Source organism: Amphiprion ocellaris, chromosome 4 (assembly GCF_022539595.1).
Source record: "Amphiprion ocellaris isolate individual 3 ecotype Okinawa chromosome 4, ASM2253959v1, whole genome shotgun sequence".
NCBI classification, from domain to species: Eukaryota; Metazoa; Chordata; class Actinopteri; family Pomacentridae; genus Amphiprion; species Amphiprion ocellaris.
The window spans coordinates 4,536,984-4,557,297 of NC_072769.1; the positions used below are offsets into that span (position 1 = coordinate 4,536,984).

Genomic DNA, 20,314 nt, shown 5'->3' on the forward strand with positions numbered 1-20,314 from the left:
CTGTTTGATCACCCTCTACACAAGTCTAACGCTAATTATAACAATCTACTAATCTAAATGCCAGGACTCACTCACGGGACAGAGCATCAGCCAATACATTGACAGCACATTTTCTGTGCTTAATTTCAAACCTGTAGTTCAGCATTTCAACATGTCAGTGTGACGAAAACAAGTTTTCCTCCTGCGATGAGGTGTTCAGATGATGGAGTTTGTATCAGATACATTGCTGTCTAAAACATACGGACCAGAAAAATGAGCAGTGAGAGCAGAACTGGGCATGGGCAACAAGACCAACACTTGTGGCGCTTTTCCACCAGCACCTACTGGACTCTACTGGGTTTGTGAGGGTTTCCATCAGGATGTAGTACCTGGTACCAACTACTATTTTAGTTCCTACTGGGCCGAGGTTCCCAGCGACCTGAGTGGAGCCGATAATGTGACATCTGCAGAGTGCTACAACGACTCCACCCGTGATGAGGTGGTACTTAATGTAATGGAAAATGACCTAAACCGAGTCGAGCCGAGTAGGTGCTAAGGGAAAAGCGCCATTAGTCACCAGAATGGAACCATCCCTTGACCGCTCACCATCACACTTACTATTCACTTCCCTAGTCCACCTGAATCACTTCGCTAAGGAGAGATCACTTCTCTGAGCACTGATGAATGGCTCATGGATCAGAGGTAGGGACCCTGCAGGAGGAGGAACAGCTGCAGTTACCGTATCGGCTTCCTTGGAGGGCAGCTCACCATCCGACCAGCAGGGGGCAACCTACCTTCTCGGTTTGCTCATGGGCCTTTGCTCTGGTTAACACACTCCCAGCAGATTTCCCAGGATGACTACGGGCCATGTCGTCCTGCACAGGTTCAGAAACTGATCTGGCAACAACCTCAGCCCCAGGATAGACCCTGAAACCAACAATGTTCATTCCCCACAATTAAATCTACACCATCATTTGGGAAACTAGTCTGGACACCTACCAGAAGGAAACCAGCTTAGTCTGAATATGCATTCTGCGAAGAGGAGCAGGTATAAAACCCAATGTGATGCCGCTCACCACGGCACTTACATTATACTCTGCACCCAGCAGCAAAACACTAGAGAGGATGAGGGGCCTTTCCTGTAAGGGAGATAAAACCTTTAAACAAGAATGACCTGAAAATGTCCTGCTGAACACCAGATTAAACTGTGGGACAGAAGACAAACTGAAGGGAAATGCCCTAAGAACCAGCAGGAACTAAAGACAGCAGCTGTAGAGTCCTGGTAGAACAACACCAGGGACCAAACCCAAAGTCTGGAGATGTCTATGGGTTCCAGACTTCAGGCTGTCATTGACTGCAAGGGATTTGCAACCAAATATTAAAAGTGACAACTTGATTTATGATTATATTAGTTTGTCCAGTTACTTTGGTCCCTGAAAAAGGTGGAGGGTTCATCTAAACTGTGTTGTAATTCCTCCACCGGTCACCTGATGTGGATGTCAATACCCTCAAATTACAGCTGAAAGTCTGCACTTTAAAACGTATCTTGATCGTTTCATTTCAAATCCATCATGGTGGTGTATAGAGAAGACATGATGAAAATTGTGTCAATGTCCAAACATTTACGGACCTGACTGTATATCCAGAACAAAAGCAAAGCAAACATCCAATATTACAAATACTAGGAGACAAAAGGAAAGCCAGAACCAGAGAACAATCAACCAATTAGTTCACATCTCCTGAGAAACACTTGTCCCAGAGTAATATGCATCATTTGATTGTTCCAGGAATCTGACATCAATTGTTCTCACTCTTGTTCCTCTTTATTTCTCAACTCTGTCATTTTACTCTTTCTGTTTTTATGTAATTAAGTAATATATCCTATATAAGATTACATCAAACTGATCAGAAACGAAGAATATTTGTTTTGTAGAATTACACAGGAGTCATGCTAACTACTAATGTGTTTGTACTTCTGTTTCATTTTTTTGTTTTGTGTTGTTTGTCTCATTTTTTGTCATTTGTTTCTCATTTTTGTCTTTTTTTGCTTTATTTGTTTTGTGCATCATTTTTGTCATTTTGTGTTTTTTTTGTCTCGGTTGTGTTGTCTACTTTTTTTGGCGTTTTGTTTCTTGCTTTTGTCATTTTTGGTTTTGTTTGTGTCATATGTCCATTTTTTTCGCTTTGTAACTTTTTGTCAATTTTTTTATCACTTTAGTTTTGCTTCATGTCGTTTTTTGTCATTTTGTGTCTCTTGTTTGCCATTTTGTGTCTTGTTTTGTTGTTTGTCTTTTTTTGTAATATTTTGTCTCATTTTTTTGTCTTTTTTTGTCTGACTTTTGTCCTTTGTCTCTTGTTTTTGTTGTTTTGTCTCACTTTGTCATTATGTGTCTCATTTTTGTAACAATTTGTCTTGTTTTTGTTGTTAATATAATTTCTAGACCATAACAAGTTGTTTTGATCATAAAGTAAAATACTAGATTGCTTATTGTTCTTTTGTCGTTTTGTGTCTCATTTGTGTAATTTTTTGTCTCGTTTGTCCGTTTTTTTGTCAATTCGTAACTTTTTTGTCAAATTTTTTTATCTCTTTAGTTTTGTTTTGTGTCGTTTGTCTCATTTTTGTCATTTTGTGTCCCCGTATTGTAATTTTTTTGTCTTGTTTTTGTTGGGTTTTTTTGTCTGACTTTTGTGGTTCTGATCCTCTAGTAAATCCTCTATGGTTCATTTCCAGATGACTAAATGTTGTTTTCCTTTGTAGACACTCTGAGATCTGGAAGTTGTAATGCGAAAATGATAAACTGAGGCTGAATGCTGATGAAACTGAACTTATTTTCTTCAGAAATTTCAGGTTGTTCATGATGTTTTGTTAAAAAACAGTTCATTAAATGTCATCCTGCTAAAAGCCTTTCCTTTTTCTTTGTCATTTATGTAATTTTTGTCTCGTTTTTGTCATTTGTGTAATTTTTTATCTCATTTTTGTCGTTTGTCCAGTTTTTTGTCGCTTTGTAACAATTTTGTCCATTTTTTTATCTTCTTAGGTTTGTTTCGTGTCGTTTGTCTCATTTTTTGTCATTTTATGTCTCAGTTTTGTAATATTTTGTCTTGTTTTTGTTGTTTTTTGTCTTTTTTGTTGTTTGTCTCATTTTTGTAACAGTTTATCTTGTTTTTGTTGGGTTTTTTTTTGTCTTTGTTTGTTGTTTTGATCCTCCAGTAAATCCTCTATGGTTCAGTTCCAGATGACTAAATGTTGTTTTTCTTTGTAGACACTCTGTGATCTGGAAGTTGTAATGTGGAAATGATAAACTGAGGCTGACTGTTGATGAAATTCCAGGTTGTTCATGATGTTTTGTAAAAAGATAGTTCATTAAATGCCATCCTGGTAAAAGCCTATCCTGTGTCTCTTCCCTGTTTCTGTCTAACTAGAATAGAAACATCCAGTCCTTATTTGAGCCCGTCTTGGTAAAGTCGTCAGTAAAAAGCAGCCTATTAACGAGCTGTGAGTCAGGAACAGTGCAGCTCTGCTTCCCCCCAGGCTGGCAGCCGGAGAGGAACTTGGAACAGAGTAGAAGAGCAGAGCAGACAAAGGAACACACACTGGACAGCTCGCATAGAGAGAGAGGGAGGGAGGACGAGGAGGACATGTAGTCTGGCTGCAGCCGAAGCACCATCGCAGCGACTCCAATCTCCAGAATGCAGCACAACTGATGATCCACCCGACCAGAGGTAAGAATCACATGGATGAAATGATGTTTTCTGCAGCTGTGGGGGGGCATTATGTGCATTTAGGGCAGAAAGAGGGAGTTCTGGTCCTGTCCTTGTGAGCAGACCTGCTGGAGAGGCTGTTTCGCTGCACTGTGGTGGAAGTGACTTGAATTTGGAATTGAACTGTGACAGATTTCCTGCAGTGAGAGAGTGTGTGTGTGTGTGTGTGCGTGCGTGCGTGCGTGTGCGTGTGTGTGTGTGTGTGTGTGTGACTATAGCAGCGTCACCCAGCTGTGTCATCGTATCCCGACAGTGTAGTAGTCTAACGCCGCAGTATCCCCCCCATCCCCCTCACCTCCATCAATCTGTACTCCCCACCGACACTAAATGACTCTGCTTCTGAGCTAACTTCCAGGGTGGATAAAATATTACGAAAATGACAAAAGACCAATGGTTGATGATCGAACAGACAAAAAAGGACAAAAAACAAGGCAAAATATTACACAAATGAGGCACAAAATGACAAAAGCGAGAAACAAAATGACAAAAACATAAGACAAATGACAAAAGTCAGACAAAAAAAGACAAAAAAAACAACAAACAAGAAAAAATATTACAAAAATGAGACACAAAATGACAAAAACGAGAATTAAAATGACAAAAACATGAGATGGAAATCAAACAAAAAACACAAAAACAACAAAAACAAGACAAAATATTACAGAAATGAGACACAAAATGACAAAAGTGAGAAAGCAATAAAAATAGACCAACGACACAAGAAAGACAAAAAGGGTGACAAGGATGACAACACAGAATGACAAAAACGACAAAAACATGAGACAAATGACAAGTCAGACAAAAAAAGACAAAAAAACAAAAACAAGACAAAATATTACAAAAATGAGACACAAAATGACAAAAGCGAGAAACAACGGGACAAAAAATAGACAAAAATTTGACAAAAAAGTTTCAAAGCAACAAAAAAATGGACAACACAAATGAGACAAAAAAGTACTAATGACATATCAGACAAAAAAGACAAAGAAACAAAAACAAGACAAAATATTCCAAAAATGACATACAAAATGACAAAAGTGAGAAACAAAGCAACAAAAAAACCCCACAAGTGAGACAAAAGGGAAACACAAAACGACAACTCTACTCAACTCGGTTTAGGTCATTTTCCATTCCATTGAGTAAGACCTAATTGTGGGTGGAGTCGTCATAGCATGGCGGCCCACCCACGGAGTTAGCATTGATGGCTAACTAGCTAGCTTATTGTTGCATAAAAGAGACAACAATGTTACTTTCAACATGTACTTGTTTGTTTATGGTGAGTTTGCCACCAATGGGATAAGTAATGGAAAAGTTTCTCGAAGTCACCAAACACTCAGTGGTTTTGGTGAAGGAGTCGCTCTGGTGTGTCATCACTCCCTGTCCAATCAGTGGCCTGCACTATGTAGACGTCACATTATCGGCTCCACTCAGCTCGCTGGGAACCCCGGCCCTGTAGGAACTAAAATAGTAGCTGGTACCAGGTACTACGTCCTGATGGAAAACCTCACAAACCCAGTAGAGTCGAGTAAGTGCTAATGGAAAAGCACTATGATGGTACATGTCGACAGGATCCGTCAGTTTAATGCCTTCAGTTCAAGTGAAACACCTTGTGGTTGTCACGTCTCAAGTGACTGGGCTTCACGGTACCTGTTAGCTGCTCACATCTCATTTGCATAACAGTCTAGACATCAACTTCATGCAAATGAGGTGTGTCAAGCAGAGGCTCGTAAAACGTCTAAACTAGCCATTGTTGAACTAAAAGGAGGACGGATTCAGATACTGCATAACTTATTTCTCACCTCAGATGTGTTCTGAAATACTTCTTGCTGAACTGTTTCCGCCATGTTGGTCCAATGCTAATACAGGACTGAAGGTAAAGGACCTGTAATGTGATCTGCTAGTGATATTCCTATCAAGCGCGCAATATTGGGAAACAGTCCGTTGCCTCGCATGTAAAAACGACTCAATGGACACGTTCCTTCAGACTGGAACAGTATATGCCTGAGCAAGTGGATCAGAAGGGAGGGAACCTAAAAAGTTCATGCTTTCCTTTAAATACAGCATTTCCATTACTATTACCTTGGGGCCTCTGGACCGATATATGTTGGTCAGACTTCACCAAACCCGAATCTGGTATTGGCAGCGATGCTAGAAGTTCTGCTGTTCATGGTTGATTGAAATGACATTAAGGGCTTTTCTTGAATGATCGTGAACTTACTAATCTGTCAGACTATTATCTGCCACTCAGGCTAGTTCGACTAGGCTTGGGACGTGATCAGATTAGACACCGGCACTGACTACATTGGTGTAATTATATAGTTACATAATCTTTCTGCTTGTATTTAAATCACTCCATTAATAGGAACGAATGACTGAACTGTTTTAGATCCTCTTCAGATGTGGTTAGAGAGATCAAAAACTCTACTCAAGTGGGTGTTAATCTGTCGATTGTGTTTTTCTTTTCTGCTATATTGTTTTATTGGACAGTTTTTATCATAATGATGTGAATATTCTTAAGAAAGTATTATATGTGTTCTCTAGATCTTTTTCTTTATATACAGTTTCCCAGTTTAGTGCTATTAAGTCATCCTTTAACGCATTCATTTTGATTCACTTTCGAAAACATTTCTTCCACCCAGTCCTTAAATGCTTCAATACTTGATCCTGGTTTTTCTTTACAGATTTCAGTTGTTATACATTCTGATAAGCTCTCAGTAACAGTTGTCATACTTTCTACTACCTTCAAGTCATTGTCCTCATAAAAAGCCACTTCTCCTCCACTCTTGTCCTTTCTGTTTATACAGTTAAATTCATATCCATCCATTTCAAAGTCCATTCTTTTTTCAGTATTAATCCATGCTTCTGATACTGCAATTATTTTGAATGCGGTTTGACAGCATCCGTCATAAGTTCCAACGACCTCTTAATGTCATCGCCTTCCTCTGCTGTGAGTACTTTCTTTGGGCCCATATTGCTAGCAATGCTATCATAGAACGAGTTACTGTTAGCTAGGCTCGTCTGTTTTCAGGTCTTGTTGGTGTTCCAAGTAAGATCTAATGTTGAGGAACTGGCTGTTCAAGTAGTTGGTACATCATTTAGTTGGGTATTTGATGCACTCTCTAGCCAGAGTCGTTATATTCCTGTGGGTACAGATAGGTTTACCCAGATGGCACTTGCATTGAATCTAAGGAGAAACAGACCATTCAGATTTTTGGCTTGGGGTGAAATTTCTGTGTCCTTGCATGGAGACAACGATCTGATCCAGCGTCTTCCCTTGGACTTCATGAATGTTGCAGACCCCTGCCAGTGAGAGTGGAAACGGACTTTGTTTTGCCTCCACTGATCGTCTGTCCCTTCCAGTGAAGAACTGTACATGTTGCTGTTTGATAGGTACTGCTCCAGGGTAGGAGTGCTTGTACTGACTGTCAGCAATGGCCTGTTTGCTAACACGTTCACTTTCAAATTTCACGAGGATGGCATGTACACCATTGTCTCTTACCCCTTTTTGATCAACAAGAACCAGGTGCTAGTTCGGTGCTTGGTTGGTTCAAATCTCATGCCTCCTAAGAACTGGTTTGCTTTTCCATTGGCAAGGAGCCAAGTTAGATCCACAACATTGCGTCACCGAAAAACGTCAGTACATCCTGCATGTGTAGCCGTTCAACAACGTTCGTAAGTGCTGTTCCTGACTTTGCACGCCTACACTGCCATCCAGAAACAAATAATCAAACTGTTAGCAGCTACCTGTCTTCATCGTAGTCACAGGCAACAGCGACTACATTTGAGAAAACAGCTAATTGTCAGAGATGTTTTGATTCTTAAGAGTGAACATGCTAGCCTTAGCTTTGCTACTTACCTTTGACTGTGTTTGCATCCTTTACACAGTGGTAAGCAAACACAATAAGTTGATGATAATATCTATGTTTATCTTTATAGGTGGTCTTAAGGTTAGTTGCAAGGCAGAGGTCAGCTGTTGTCTGGGCACATCCACCACCACGCTACTGGCATCAATATTTACTGGTTTTCAAAACACTAACACCAAACACTAATACTAGTAATTGCTTGGTTGTTTAAAGTGGTGGTTCTGTGTTTGCGCCGTTGATCGTCGGCCACCGTAACCCCGCCCCCAGCCTGTGACGTACTAGAGTTGGTGCCTGAAAAGCACCAGTTTTTGGAGCCCTGTGCTTAGTTGGTGGAAACACAAAGAACTGGTGCTAAGTCAGGCTCTGGCTCTGAACTAGAACCGGACCCAGCCTGGTCAAAAAGGGGCCACAGTGCGGTTGATCCCTGTCAAGATGCCACAGACTCCATTTGCCAAGCAAACAGAGATGTCACTGTTTACAGTCACCATCACTCCAGCACCAACAGTTACTGATACAACTTCCCCTAACCCTCCAGGGTCTGATGGTTTTGTTGCGATCACAACATCAACAAGTCCTGTCTGAACGCCCTTCTTCGTATCCATTGACTTGATGTCAAACACTTGCATGGGAAGAATTCTGACCATCTACGTCTTTGTCTTGAACGCATGGAGGGCTTCTGCTGGGTAGTTGTAGTACCTTAGACTTCAGCAAAGTGAAGTAATCCCGTGTACATGCAGCTGTTCTTCCTTGCATCAATCTGTCCAAACTGTTGGGTTTGTTTCTGCCTCATGCTCTCTGTTAGTTCCATCGAGGTGAAGTTTTCCTCCCAGAGTGAACCATGCACCACAAAAACTCCAAATCTTACCAAGTCTATTTGTCTTATTTTTAGTCAAAATGTCTCATCCCACTTGATTTAAGATAAATTCACTTAACAAGTGACATTTCAGCAGATGGAGGGACTTGTTTTAAGATGATGCATCTTAAATATCTTGTTAAGTCAAACAATCTTGAAATGATCTTGTTTTGAGTTGAATTTTACAAGAAAATTCAAAATAAGTTTAACCCTCGTGTCGTCCTGCGGGCCTGTTTGAAAATGTGGGGAAAAAAAATATTTTCACAGTGAAACTTATGATGTCCACATTTTCAACATTTTTGAGAAATCTCTGATCAATCAAAATCCAGCGAATTTCGCTAGATTTGGTTGATTTTTATGTGAATGTTCTTAAGAAAATATTAGAAGTTTTACTGATATATCTGTAATCATTTTAGATATTTTTAAGATTTTTTTTTAAGATTTTTACTTATTTTTGGAACATATTTACAAGAATTTTCTTGCCAAATTTGGGGGATTTCTTTAAAATCAAACTTTTAAGGAATTATTGGAGTTTTCTTCCTGAAGGTTTTGCAAATTTTCAGAAATTTGAATTTTTTTGCAGAATTTTTGCATTTTTTTCAGACAAGGAAACAATATTTTTTGGTGCCCGTAAGTGAAGACAGCAGGAGGGTTAATACATCTCAAATTAGGAGGTTACGTGAATAACTGCTAATTTTTTTTTTTTAGCATATCTGGCTTATTTTAAGACCCCTAAGCTTGACAATCCTGGTAAAATAGAGCTTAAAATAAGTTTTCCCAGCTAATTTTGAGATCTCAAAATTCTAAATGTCATATCTTACTTCAAGAAATCGTCCCAAGCCATTTTTCACTTGTTGTATTGACAGATTTTTTTCACATATTTCAAGGTAAAAGTTCCTTGAAATAAGTTTTTTTTTTTCTTGTTTTGAGAGGGGCATTTTTTGCAGTGTGTAGTCCATTTCATTGCAAGGTAAGTTTTGGGGGTTTGTGATCTCAGGGACTGTCCTGCTTGCCCAACTTGGTCTGGAGCAAACACAGTGCATATCATTCTCAAATCAGTGATTAAATCTGATGTAGAGTGCTGTCTGAAATGGAACTTTGTGTTGGTTCAGGCATGCAGGGAGTCAGGTAGTCACAAGCCCCCTTCTCCTGTCCAGTCATGAAGCAGCTTTGATTCATTCTCCCTGCTCCTTGCTTCCCACATTGCTGCTACACCAGCCTTTAAAGGTTTAATATCACAACCCTTAAGATGTTAATGATGAGGGTTGCAGACACACCTCTCTGCATCTACTCTGTTCACTGTCTGGAAGTCTGGAGCAACACCTTCAAGAAGCACAAAAGCAAATAGAAATTATGACTGAATTTGCCAACATGTAAGACAGAGGCTAAATATGCATCAACAACCTGAGGTAAGGAGTGGAAAAAAATCTACCAGCCAGGTCTTTTGAAACAGATGATCCATTACTTGATAGAGTGCAGGTGGAAGCCAGCCAGGAAGAATAACACACCCAGCAGCAACGGCAGAACAGAAAGGGCTGGAGGGAAGAGAAGAAAAGAAGAGAAACATTGCTCTGCAAAATACAGTGAACATGATGAGAACATTAGAACATGATGGGAACATGAGAATCTAACGAGAACATTAGAACGTGACGAGAACATTAGAAAGTGATGAGAACATTAGAACGTGACAAAAACATTAGAACATGAGAACATTAGAACATGATGGGAACATTAGAATCTAACGAGAACAATAGAACCTGACGAGAACATTAGAAAGTGACGAGAGCATTAGAACATGATGAGAACATTAGAATCTAACGAGAACATTAGAACGTGACGAGAACATTAGAAAGTGACGAGAACATTAGAACATGATGAGAACATTAGAACGTGACGAGAACATTAGAACATGAGGAGAACATTAGAACATGACGAGAACATTAGAACATGACGAGAACATTAGAACATGACGAGAACATTAGAACATGATGAGAACATTAGAACATGATGAGAACATTAGTACATGATAAGAACATTAGAATGTGATGAGAACATTAGAACATGATGAGAACATTAGAATATACCGAGAACATTAGAACATGACGAGAACATTAGAAAGTGACGAGAATATTAGAACATGATGAGAACATTAGAACATGATGAGAACATTAGAACATGATGGGAACATTAGAATGTGATGAGAACATTACAACATGATGAGAACATTAGAACACGATGAGAACATTAAAACATGATGAGAACATTAGAATGTGACGAGAACATTACAACATGATGAGAACATTAGAACATGATGAGAACATTAGAACATGATAAGAACATTAGAATGTGATGAGAACATTAAAACATGATGAGAACATTAGAACATGATGAGAACATTAGAATATACCGAGAACATTAGAAAGTGACGAGAACATTAGAACATGATGAGAACATTAGAACACGATGAGAACATTAAAACAAGATGAGAACATTAGAACATGATGAGAACATTAGAACGTGACGAGAACATTAGGACACGATGAGAACATTAGCACATGATGAGAACATTAGATTGTGATGAGAACATTAGAACATGATGAGAACTTTAGAACGTGACGAGAACATTAAAACGTGATGAGAACATTAGAACATGATGAGAACATTAGAATGCAATGAGAACATTAAAACATGATGAGAACATTAGAACACAATGAGAACATTTGAAAATGATGAGAACATTAGAACATGATAAGAACATTAGAACATGATGAGAACATTAGAACATGACGAGAACATTAGAACGTGACGAGAACATTAGAACATGAAGATGTTCTTTCATTAGCCGTGTGCATACTTCATTCAAAGTGACCACTGATTCAGATGATTGACTGATCAGCCAATCATGAGCCAAAAACTCTGAGTTTACCATCTAAAGTCAGAGTTTTCTTGGGAAGCCCATTCCATATTTAAAGGCTAATGTACAGCACTTAATCTTGGTATGAAAGGCAAAAAACCACCAAAATTACACAATTGATCAGAACTAGAAACTGCAAAAACAGAAAAAAACATTGGATTGACAATGTTCCCCGTGTCAGCTGGGATAGGATGCCGCCCCAAGTGAACTTCTTCTACACAATAAAACAAGTATAGCTAATTGATGGAAGGATATTATGGAGTGTGTGTCATCTCCTTCTCCTCAGAGTATTTATAGTTGAGTTGATCTTCAGTAAATGTGTTGAGGAAATGTGTCTGTCTTCATTTCAGTTAATTAGTTGGTGGTGCAGTGAATAGCACCTTTGCTTCACAACTAGAAGGTCCTGGGTTTATGTCCCCACACAGAGTCATGTCATAGATGATTTATAATTCTAAGCAATAAATGAAGTTACTGCTGCTGTGTTGTGCATAAATGCTCAGAAGTCTGTCGCTTTGGAGACACTGATCTCAGTATTAAAGACTTGCCAGAGTGCATGTCTCATCATTTTGGATCATTTTTGCGTCTTTGGGATCATTTTCGAGTCATTTAGGACAAATTTCATGTCATTCTGGACTAATTTTCCCCAATTATGGATCATTTTCAAGTCATTCTGAAAGGGTCAGTATATAATTACGAGACTTTTGGTATCATAGTTGACATTTTACTGATATCCAGTCATTTTTTATTAATAAGTGATTGTTTTCATAATAAATAATTATGGAATTTGTAAAGACATGATCATAATGAACATAAAAAGATTAGTTTTTTTACTTTTAATGAAAATGTTTGCCAGATATATCAAATGGACTTCAAAAGTCCCTCAATTATACATTGACCTGGACAATTTTTTAGTCATTTTGGACAAGTTCTATGTCAGTCTGGATTGTTTCTCATCATTCTGTATCATTTTTGTGTCTTTGGGATCATTTCCATGTCATTCCGGACAAATTTCATGTCATTCTGGACTATTTTTCTGTAATTATGGATCATTTTTTTAGTCATTTTAAACAATTTTTGGGTCATTTTGGGCAATTTTCTTGTCATTTCTGTCTGAATGAAGATGTGAGGAACAAGAACATGAAACGAACCAATGTCTGGATGCCATCAAAGACCTTACAACAAAGACCTCATGAAGTTTTGTCCAAAAAGTCTCTATAATCATTGCTAGTTGCAGGAAAAATTCAAATGGCTTCCTAAAAGTAGCTAAGTAGTTGAGTTTTGTATTACTATACTTTATTGTATTATTACACAAAGCATTTTCTCAATCTAAGATGTGACTGTTTCAGGCACCATGGCTGCTGGACTGAGGCCAGTGATTCTGCTGCTGTTTGTTCTCTGTTATTGGCAACTCACCGCAGGCAAAGAAGGAAAATCTACAAAGAAGGGAAAGAAAGGAAAGCAAGTCGTCTGTCCATCGTGAGTAAAAGTACTATTTTCTCCATATATGTTGTTTTTAAAGTATGCTTTTCTTACTGTCTATGTGATCTTCATCTTTCTTTTCACCATGATGCCGAACGATGCAGATTCTTTCAGATACATATACAGTTTTGCACAATAATGATCGAGGCTGCAGGTGAACTTAGATTTGCGCGTGGACATAACATGAAATGTCTTACAGTGTAGTACAGGACACAGAAGTAAAGAACAGCTTCTTGTTGGAGGTTGAAGGTTTAAAGAGACATCTGCTGAAGCTTGTAGAGCGTGATGCATCAATATCCGAGTATAAAACCAAGCAGCAACCTCCAAAGCTGAAATATGAAGCCAACATAGAAATGCCAAAAACAGTTCAATAAATGACCTCCTTACTCATTTAAATTATATTAAGCATAATTAATGGCTGTTTTGAATGAAAAGGTGGATTCTGTTGAAGACCTGATCACGTCTTTAAAAGCAATTAATTGAAGTACAATGTCTGTAAATGGTAAAAACTGCACCAAAATGATGTTTGACTGCCAGTTCAGTATACAATATGTCTCTAAGAGGCTTTTTTTGTTTGTTAAGTCTTGCAATGTTATACGCGGCTAACAAATTCTGTAGATGAAACATGTAGTCACCACACTTGAGACAAAGTTCTTTGAGATTTTGAGCACCAAGCCCTTCCAAAAATCAATTTTGGGAGTTCTCACACTGGTCTGGGCCCTAATGATTTAACAACCAACAGAGCAGCTTCAACAATAAGAACTATGCTGTCCATGGATCTTTGAAACATGAGCTGAAACTTGCCTCCCAACTGCTCTGAAGACGTCCACTGATGTTGACTGGACTGTGTGATGTGTTCCCCGTGGTTCTCTTGGGCTCTACCCACCTGAGAGTGGTGAATGCATCTAGTTGGGTGGTGTTGTCTGTCTGAAATCTGGAAGAGGAGTGGAGGTCACTGGGGAGGGATGCTGGGCAGCTATCTGTCACCTGGATGGTCCTGTGGATGATGGTGTTCACAGCAGTCTCACCTTAGCATCTTTTATGGCACGTTTTACCTCCCTGTTGACCTCCATTTTTCAGATTCAGTGCCAGTATAGAATATTCTTTTCATTTTGTTGGGAATTTCCTTGAGCTCTTTTGTTGTCCAGACTTTACTGTTAGGCAAGGTTGTTCCCTTTTTAGTGGAATGATGTTGTCCACACAGAAGTAGATGTATGAGGACGCTGTGTCCACTGTTGCTGAAGGATGCCAGGAGTTCGTCCCAATCTGTGAATACGGTGCATCCCTGCAGTCGTATCCACAGTCCTCTGCAAACTAAAACCGAGTGAGAGCACAGAGAAAACTTAGCTGACAGCCTCACCAGGGAGAGAGGGTAAGGCAGTGCAGGCTGAGGAAGGCATGTGGGATGGTGGAAGGTCATCTAGGGCAGGTGAACGGGCCACGTGGTTGTGATGATCCAGACTGCGTCTGGAGAAAACCAGGTTGGCAGCGGTTGTCGGGCTGAAGGTGGAGATGGAATCCAGGCGGAGGATGCTGGTGGACAACTGAAGCTCAAGAGACAACGGGTTAACATGCAGGATAAGCACACGGAAAAAGACCAAGAGCAAAACTAACTGGGATAGTTCAACAGTCCGGCGTTGGGTAGTGGTCAGAGACAGACTTTTGTGGTGAAGGTAGATGAGTTGCAGGTGAACCACTCCCCATCCAATGGTCTGCAAAAGGAGGGGAAGGAAGAGGCTGCCTGTAAGCTGGAGGTGGTGGCTTTGACAGCTCGTCTGTTTTATCGCACAAAAAGAGCACTTTGGCCAGGATGACTGTGGAGAGTGCTCATTGTTTCCATTTCTTCCTTTTCAATCTTGCTCATACTGCATCCTGTTCCTGCTTCCCCCTCCTGGTTGCCTTCTTTTTCAAATTGTTGTTCAAATCTTCTTTCTTAGAAGAGCAGTCCTGTAGGGTTTTCTCAGGAATCATGTTGGTAGTAAAGACATTTTGGACTATGAACCACAGCAGAAAGTCTCTGGTGCAGGGGACTTGCTCTCCATTGGAGTTCGCTGTCGTTCTCAGAGATAAACTCCAACATTATATATACACATATATAAACGATGTAGGCTGATCTACAGTTGTCCGGTCGACTGCACAAGCAGTGAACTGGAGGATCAATCTAAGTCATTCTGATTATTCCGATTAATTAACAATACAGGCTGGAAACGACGCAGCTGTCTGGTTGTGTTGATGCAGTCAAAAAGCCATGAAGAAAAGCTTAAATGACAGATGGGATGAATGTGGGTTTATAGGGTCATTAATGTCTCCATTTGTCCATACTTTTAATTGTGTGTAAGTTTCTTAGTTATAGGTTTTAAATGACCGAGTTTAGGTTTCATAATGCAACACAAGATTGTCCCTGGCAGTTTGAAATGATCTTGGGAGCGAGTCAAGAACAAAAGTCAGCAAGTCCAAGTCTGTTTAAGGATTATTGCTAAACAAAGAGATGTACAACAATGAAACCGCTTTTGAAATTGCAGCTCTAAAAACCGTTGCAATCATGTAGGACCCTCTCACAATCTGAACAGCTAGCTCCATGGGATCATCTAGAGATACTGACGCTATTTTCCAAGAGAACTGATTGGCCAGTAGGCGTTGTTTGAATACGTGTTGATCTGTTATCTGGAACATAACCTGCACAGGAGCAGGTTCAGCATGAGTTACTATGGATTTGGACATGAATTATTGTCATCTATCACTTTATTCACTTGTGATATTTTTCTATTTACAGTCAGCTATCACCAGAGGATTTGGCCCAGGTTCCTGCTAACTCTACCTCCAACATTTTGAACCGCTTAATGGTCAGCTATGACCCGAGAATACGGCCGAACTTTCAAGGTAACGCTCCACTTTATACAAACACCGACGATTTCATTATTGTTTGTTCATCAGGAGTCAAAATTTATTTTCTGAAACCTGATGGGTTTTTAAAGTCTCGCCACGGACTTTTTGTGGATGAGATAGACTTTTGTTTTCAAAGCGAAATATGTAACTCTAATCTAACAATTTGTAATTTCAGAAAATATATCCTCACCCTTTACAAACTGGGTCAATCTATAATTGAAGGACTTTTGAAGTCCATATATCTTGCAATATATCTTGAAATTTGTCCTAAATGACTCAAAAATTATCCCAAAGACACAAAAATGATCCAAAATGATGACAAAAGATCCAAGCTGACATAAAACTTGTTGAAAATGACAAGACAATTGTCCAAAATTACTCAAAAATTGTCCAGGTCAATCTATAACTGAGGGACTTTTGAAGTCCATGAGATATATCTTGCATACATTTTTATTAAAATGTTCATTATGATCATGTCTTTACAAATTCCATAATTATTTATCATGGAAACAATCACTTATTAATAAGAAATGACTGGATATCACTAAAATGTCAACTAAATAACCATCTGAATTTAATACCAACCACCTTCTAATTAGCTAAACAATAATAAAATGAGTTTATTCAGACACAATTTGGATTGTGTTCTTTTTATTAAGTTGAGATAATCGTGACAGATATTTTTTGTTTTTCATTTTAGGTCTTTTTGTGGTCATTTTGCAATTTTTGTAGTTATTTTGTGTGTCTTTTGTCATTCTGTGTCTTTATATGATAATTATCTGTCACTGAGTCATTTTGTGTTTTTCTGTGGTCATTTTGTGGTTATGTTGTGTCTTTATGTGGTTGTTTTATGTGTCTTTGTGCTCATTTTGTTTCTTTTTTGGTCGCTTTCAGACCATTTTGTGGTCATTTTGTGCATTTTCGTGGTCATTTTCTGCCTTTTCATGGCCGTTTTCAGTCTGGTTGTGGTAATTTTAGGTGTTTTGTGGTCATTTTGTGTGTCTCTGTGGTCGTTTTGCAACTTTTTGTAGTTATTTTGTGTGCCTTTTGTCATTTTGTGTCTTTATATGATAATTATGTGCCTCACTAAGTCTGTTCGTGTTTTTCTATGGTCTTTTTGTGTCATTTTTTGTCATTTTGTGGTCATGCTGTGTCTTTGTGTGGTTGTTTTGTGTGTCTTCGTGCTCATTTTGTTTCCTTTATGGTCATTTTCTAAACATTTTGTGGCATTTTAGGTCTTTTTGTGGTCCTTTTAGGCAAATTCATTGAAATGATCAGCAAGCAGCTACTTGTTTAACAACAGCAATATAATTTCTCCACAGTTACAAGAGAGAGTTCGTCTGCCTAAATGGACAAAAAAGAAGCCAATATTATTGAAATATTATTCAAATTAAGCTTTATTTTGGGGAGGACTGATAAGAGGAAGAGAACCAAAGCAGATGAGGATAGTGGATGTAAAATGTAAGAACATGAAGAGAGTGTTTGGTTGATTTGATCTGTGAAGCTTCGAGCTACAACCAGATGTCCTTCTCTTTCTCTCTCACACACGTACACACACACACACACACACACACACACACACACACACACACACACACACACACACACACACACACACACACACACTTAGAATTTTAATTTCGATCCCCACCGTGTGCAACATATTAAAACACACTTTTGTTTGGTTACCATTTGAACTGATGTAGTCTCTCAAACTGTAAATGGTCCCATTTGATCTGATCTGATCTGATCTGATCTGATCTGATCACCCAAAATAATATCAAAAGCCTTAAAAATTACTGTAGATATTTGTAGTGGTTTTCTTCTTCAGGTCAGTGTTAAATGGCCACATGGTGTGAAATAAGCAGCCAATGACACAAAAACATGGATTCAGACTTCTGCAGTTTCATATATAACAGGTGTAAAGAACCAGCATCTATACTGTGCAGACGAGGCTATTCAAATCCAAAATTTTCTTCAGAATACATCAGGGTACCCTACGAGATGCTTGTGAGACATTTGTTCACTTTCTTTTCAGTTCCTCTCCATTGGTTGTCTTGTTACTTTTTGGTTGTTTCTATGTTAAACTCAAGGTTTTGTGTTTGATTCAACTTCAACTTCAAGTGCCAAGTGACATAAATCTTCGTGTCCATCATTGTTATATGGTCCAAACTGTTTCCAGCATTTGTTCCCCCACTCTGATGACAGTTGTTGTTGTTTTTGTTGTTTTGTTTCTCATTTTTGTTGTTTTGTGTTTCCTTTTTGTCTCGCTTGTGTTTTTTGTCTTATTTTTGTCATTTTGTGTTTTGTTTCTTGTGTTGTCATTTTTTTTGTTGCTTTGAAACTTTTTTGTTGAATTTTTTGCCTTTTTTTGTTTTGTTTCGTGTTTTTGTCATTTTGTGTCTCATTTTTATAATATTGTCTTATTTTTGTCTTACTTTTGTCTTTTTTTGTCTGACTTTTGTTGTTTGTGTCGTGTTTTTGTCATTTTGTGTTTCCTTTTTGTCTCGATTGCGTCGTTTGTCTATTTTTTGTTGCTTTGTTTCTCACTTTTGGCGTCATTGTAAAATTTTGTCTTGTTTGTTGGTCTTTTTTTGTAGTTTTGATCATAAATCATTGTTCTTTTGTCCTTTTGTGTCTCATTTTTTGTAATTTTTTTTGTTTTTGCTGTTTTTTGTCTTTTTTTCCACAAAAAAAGTCCAAAAAGGTGTTTTACCACACATATGCAACAACTCGTGATCAGTGTGGCCTGGTGTCATGTTGTCTTATGGCTGTTTCTGTGTTTCAGGTATACCAGTGGAGTCCAAGGTGAACATCTTCATTAACAGCTTTGGATCCATTCAGGAAACAACCATGGTGATACATACACACCACAAACACACTTAATATTAGTAGTTTTTAATATTATTATTTAATCTTGCTTACTTGCTTATTACAGATCCCCTTTATTTAACTGTTTTCACTTCAAAATATATCAAAATTCTTCTTCCATTCCACAGTGCATGCTCACAGCCCTCTTTTGACCGTCAGCTAAAGCTACAAAAATTTAACTTAAATGAGCTTCATATGCCTTGAAAATCTTTAAAAAATTAGCTCGCCTTCTTGTCGGGTGTAAACAGGAAGCAAGCAAGACTATTGTACATATTGTATTTCTACATATCTATGTTTGTCCATATATATATATATATATATATATATATATATATTTATACATATCTATGTTTGTCCATATATATATATATATATATATATATATATATAGTCATAAAAAATAATAATAAAACAAGTAAAATTGATGTATTTGTGCAGCAGTGGGTTTTAAGATGTCTCTGTTGCCGTCTGTAGAGAAAACGGAGCTGTCATCTGTTTTTGCAGTTTTTGCTCTCTTCAGCTTGTTTGTACATTTTGACATGTGTGATGTAAATGTGCAGAGGACTGAAGGTCAGAGTGGCCAGAAAAACAAAATTCAACCAGATGTAGTGGAACATCCAGGGATTTTCGGTATACTATGTATGAGGATATACTATTTTTCAAGCAGTATGATGGGATGCAGTTGGAATGCATCCGTGGTTTAATCTTTTTTCATTACTCTCAGTTCTCGACTTAAGACACGGTCTCCTTGGGAACCTAAGTCATGGTCTTTTATTGTGATGGAAACATCACATCAACCATTAAATGTAGTGGATAAATGTCGGCATAGAAACAGAGGATTTGTTGTAAATGAAGCTTGTTGCTTGCGGGTTTGTGAGGGAAAAGGAGCTTTTTTTCATGTGTTAGCTAGCCAGTGGGCTGCTTCATCTGTTTGCCTCGCTAGGGCCCAGGCTTTGAACAAAATACATACTTCAGTGGAGAACTATGATCTATTTTTAATCCTATGCTTTTTTTCAAGGATAGACAGCGACACTAATTTTGTACCTTCTGTTGCACATAATTCTGTCTAACAATGCCGACTTTAAGAGATTGGGATTGGTTGGCTCATCAATCAATGTCGTTTAGACAGAAAGAATCATTTGACATTGCACTTTATTTTGATTGTATTTAAAATATGTCTGTATTTAGTTGCAAATAAATTAATCACGTCACATACGAGGGAGTGATTTCAGATTTTCCTATGATTATTTCTTCTTCCTAAAAGTTCGTCTCTTCCTCTGAACTATATATTTTTTCCATTATATATATTTTTAAATGTTAAATGTTGTAACTTATTTCTAAAACCATTGTTAATAAAGCACTTCAAACTTTAAGTATGACTTTTGATGCTTTGTTAAAACCAGTGGCTTTGAAGGTAGACATCCTAGCTCTTTCTGGGTCCTGCTGTTCTGCTGTGATGATGCAAGGATCAGGCAGTCTTTCAAATCCTCACCATTTACTTCTGCTCAGCATAGCAGCTGTTGGTCAGGTGGTAGGACAGGTTGTCCACTGATAACATTTGACCCCAAGCTTCTCCGCATGTCAAAGCGTCCTTAAGTAGGACTTTAAATACCACCAAGGTAGAAAAGTGCTACATAAGTACAGACCATTTAGCAAAGGGGTATTCAACTAAAATTAAAAAACTCTGTAAAGTAAACCTGCAGCCTG

The 20,314-nt window shown here is 38.3% G+C and overlaps 1 protein-coding gene across 1 annotated transcript in view; it reads left to right on the forward strand.

Moving 5' to 3' along the window:
- The first annotated feature begins 3,494 nt into the window (after positions 1-3,494).
- Positions 3,495-20,314, forward strand: part of LOC111570659 (glycine receptor subunit beta-like) — a 34,630-nt gene continuing 17,810 nt past the window's right edge. Inside the window, exons 1-4 of the mRNA XM_023273548.3 lie at positions 3,495-3,702; positions 12,718-12,847; positions 15,624-15,730; positions 18,525-18,592. Coding sequence (XP_023129316.2) covers positions 3,684-3,702; positions 12,718-12,847; positions 15,624-15,730; positions 18,525-18,592 — 324 coding nt within the window. The 5' untranslated portion in view covers positions 3,495-3,683. The remainder of the gene's footprint in view (positions 3,703-12,717; positions 12,848-15,623; positions 15,731-18,524; positions 18,593-20,314) is intronic.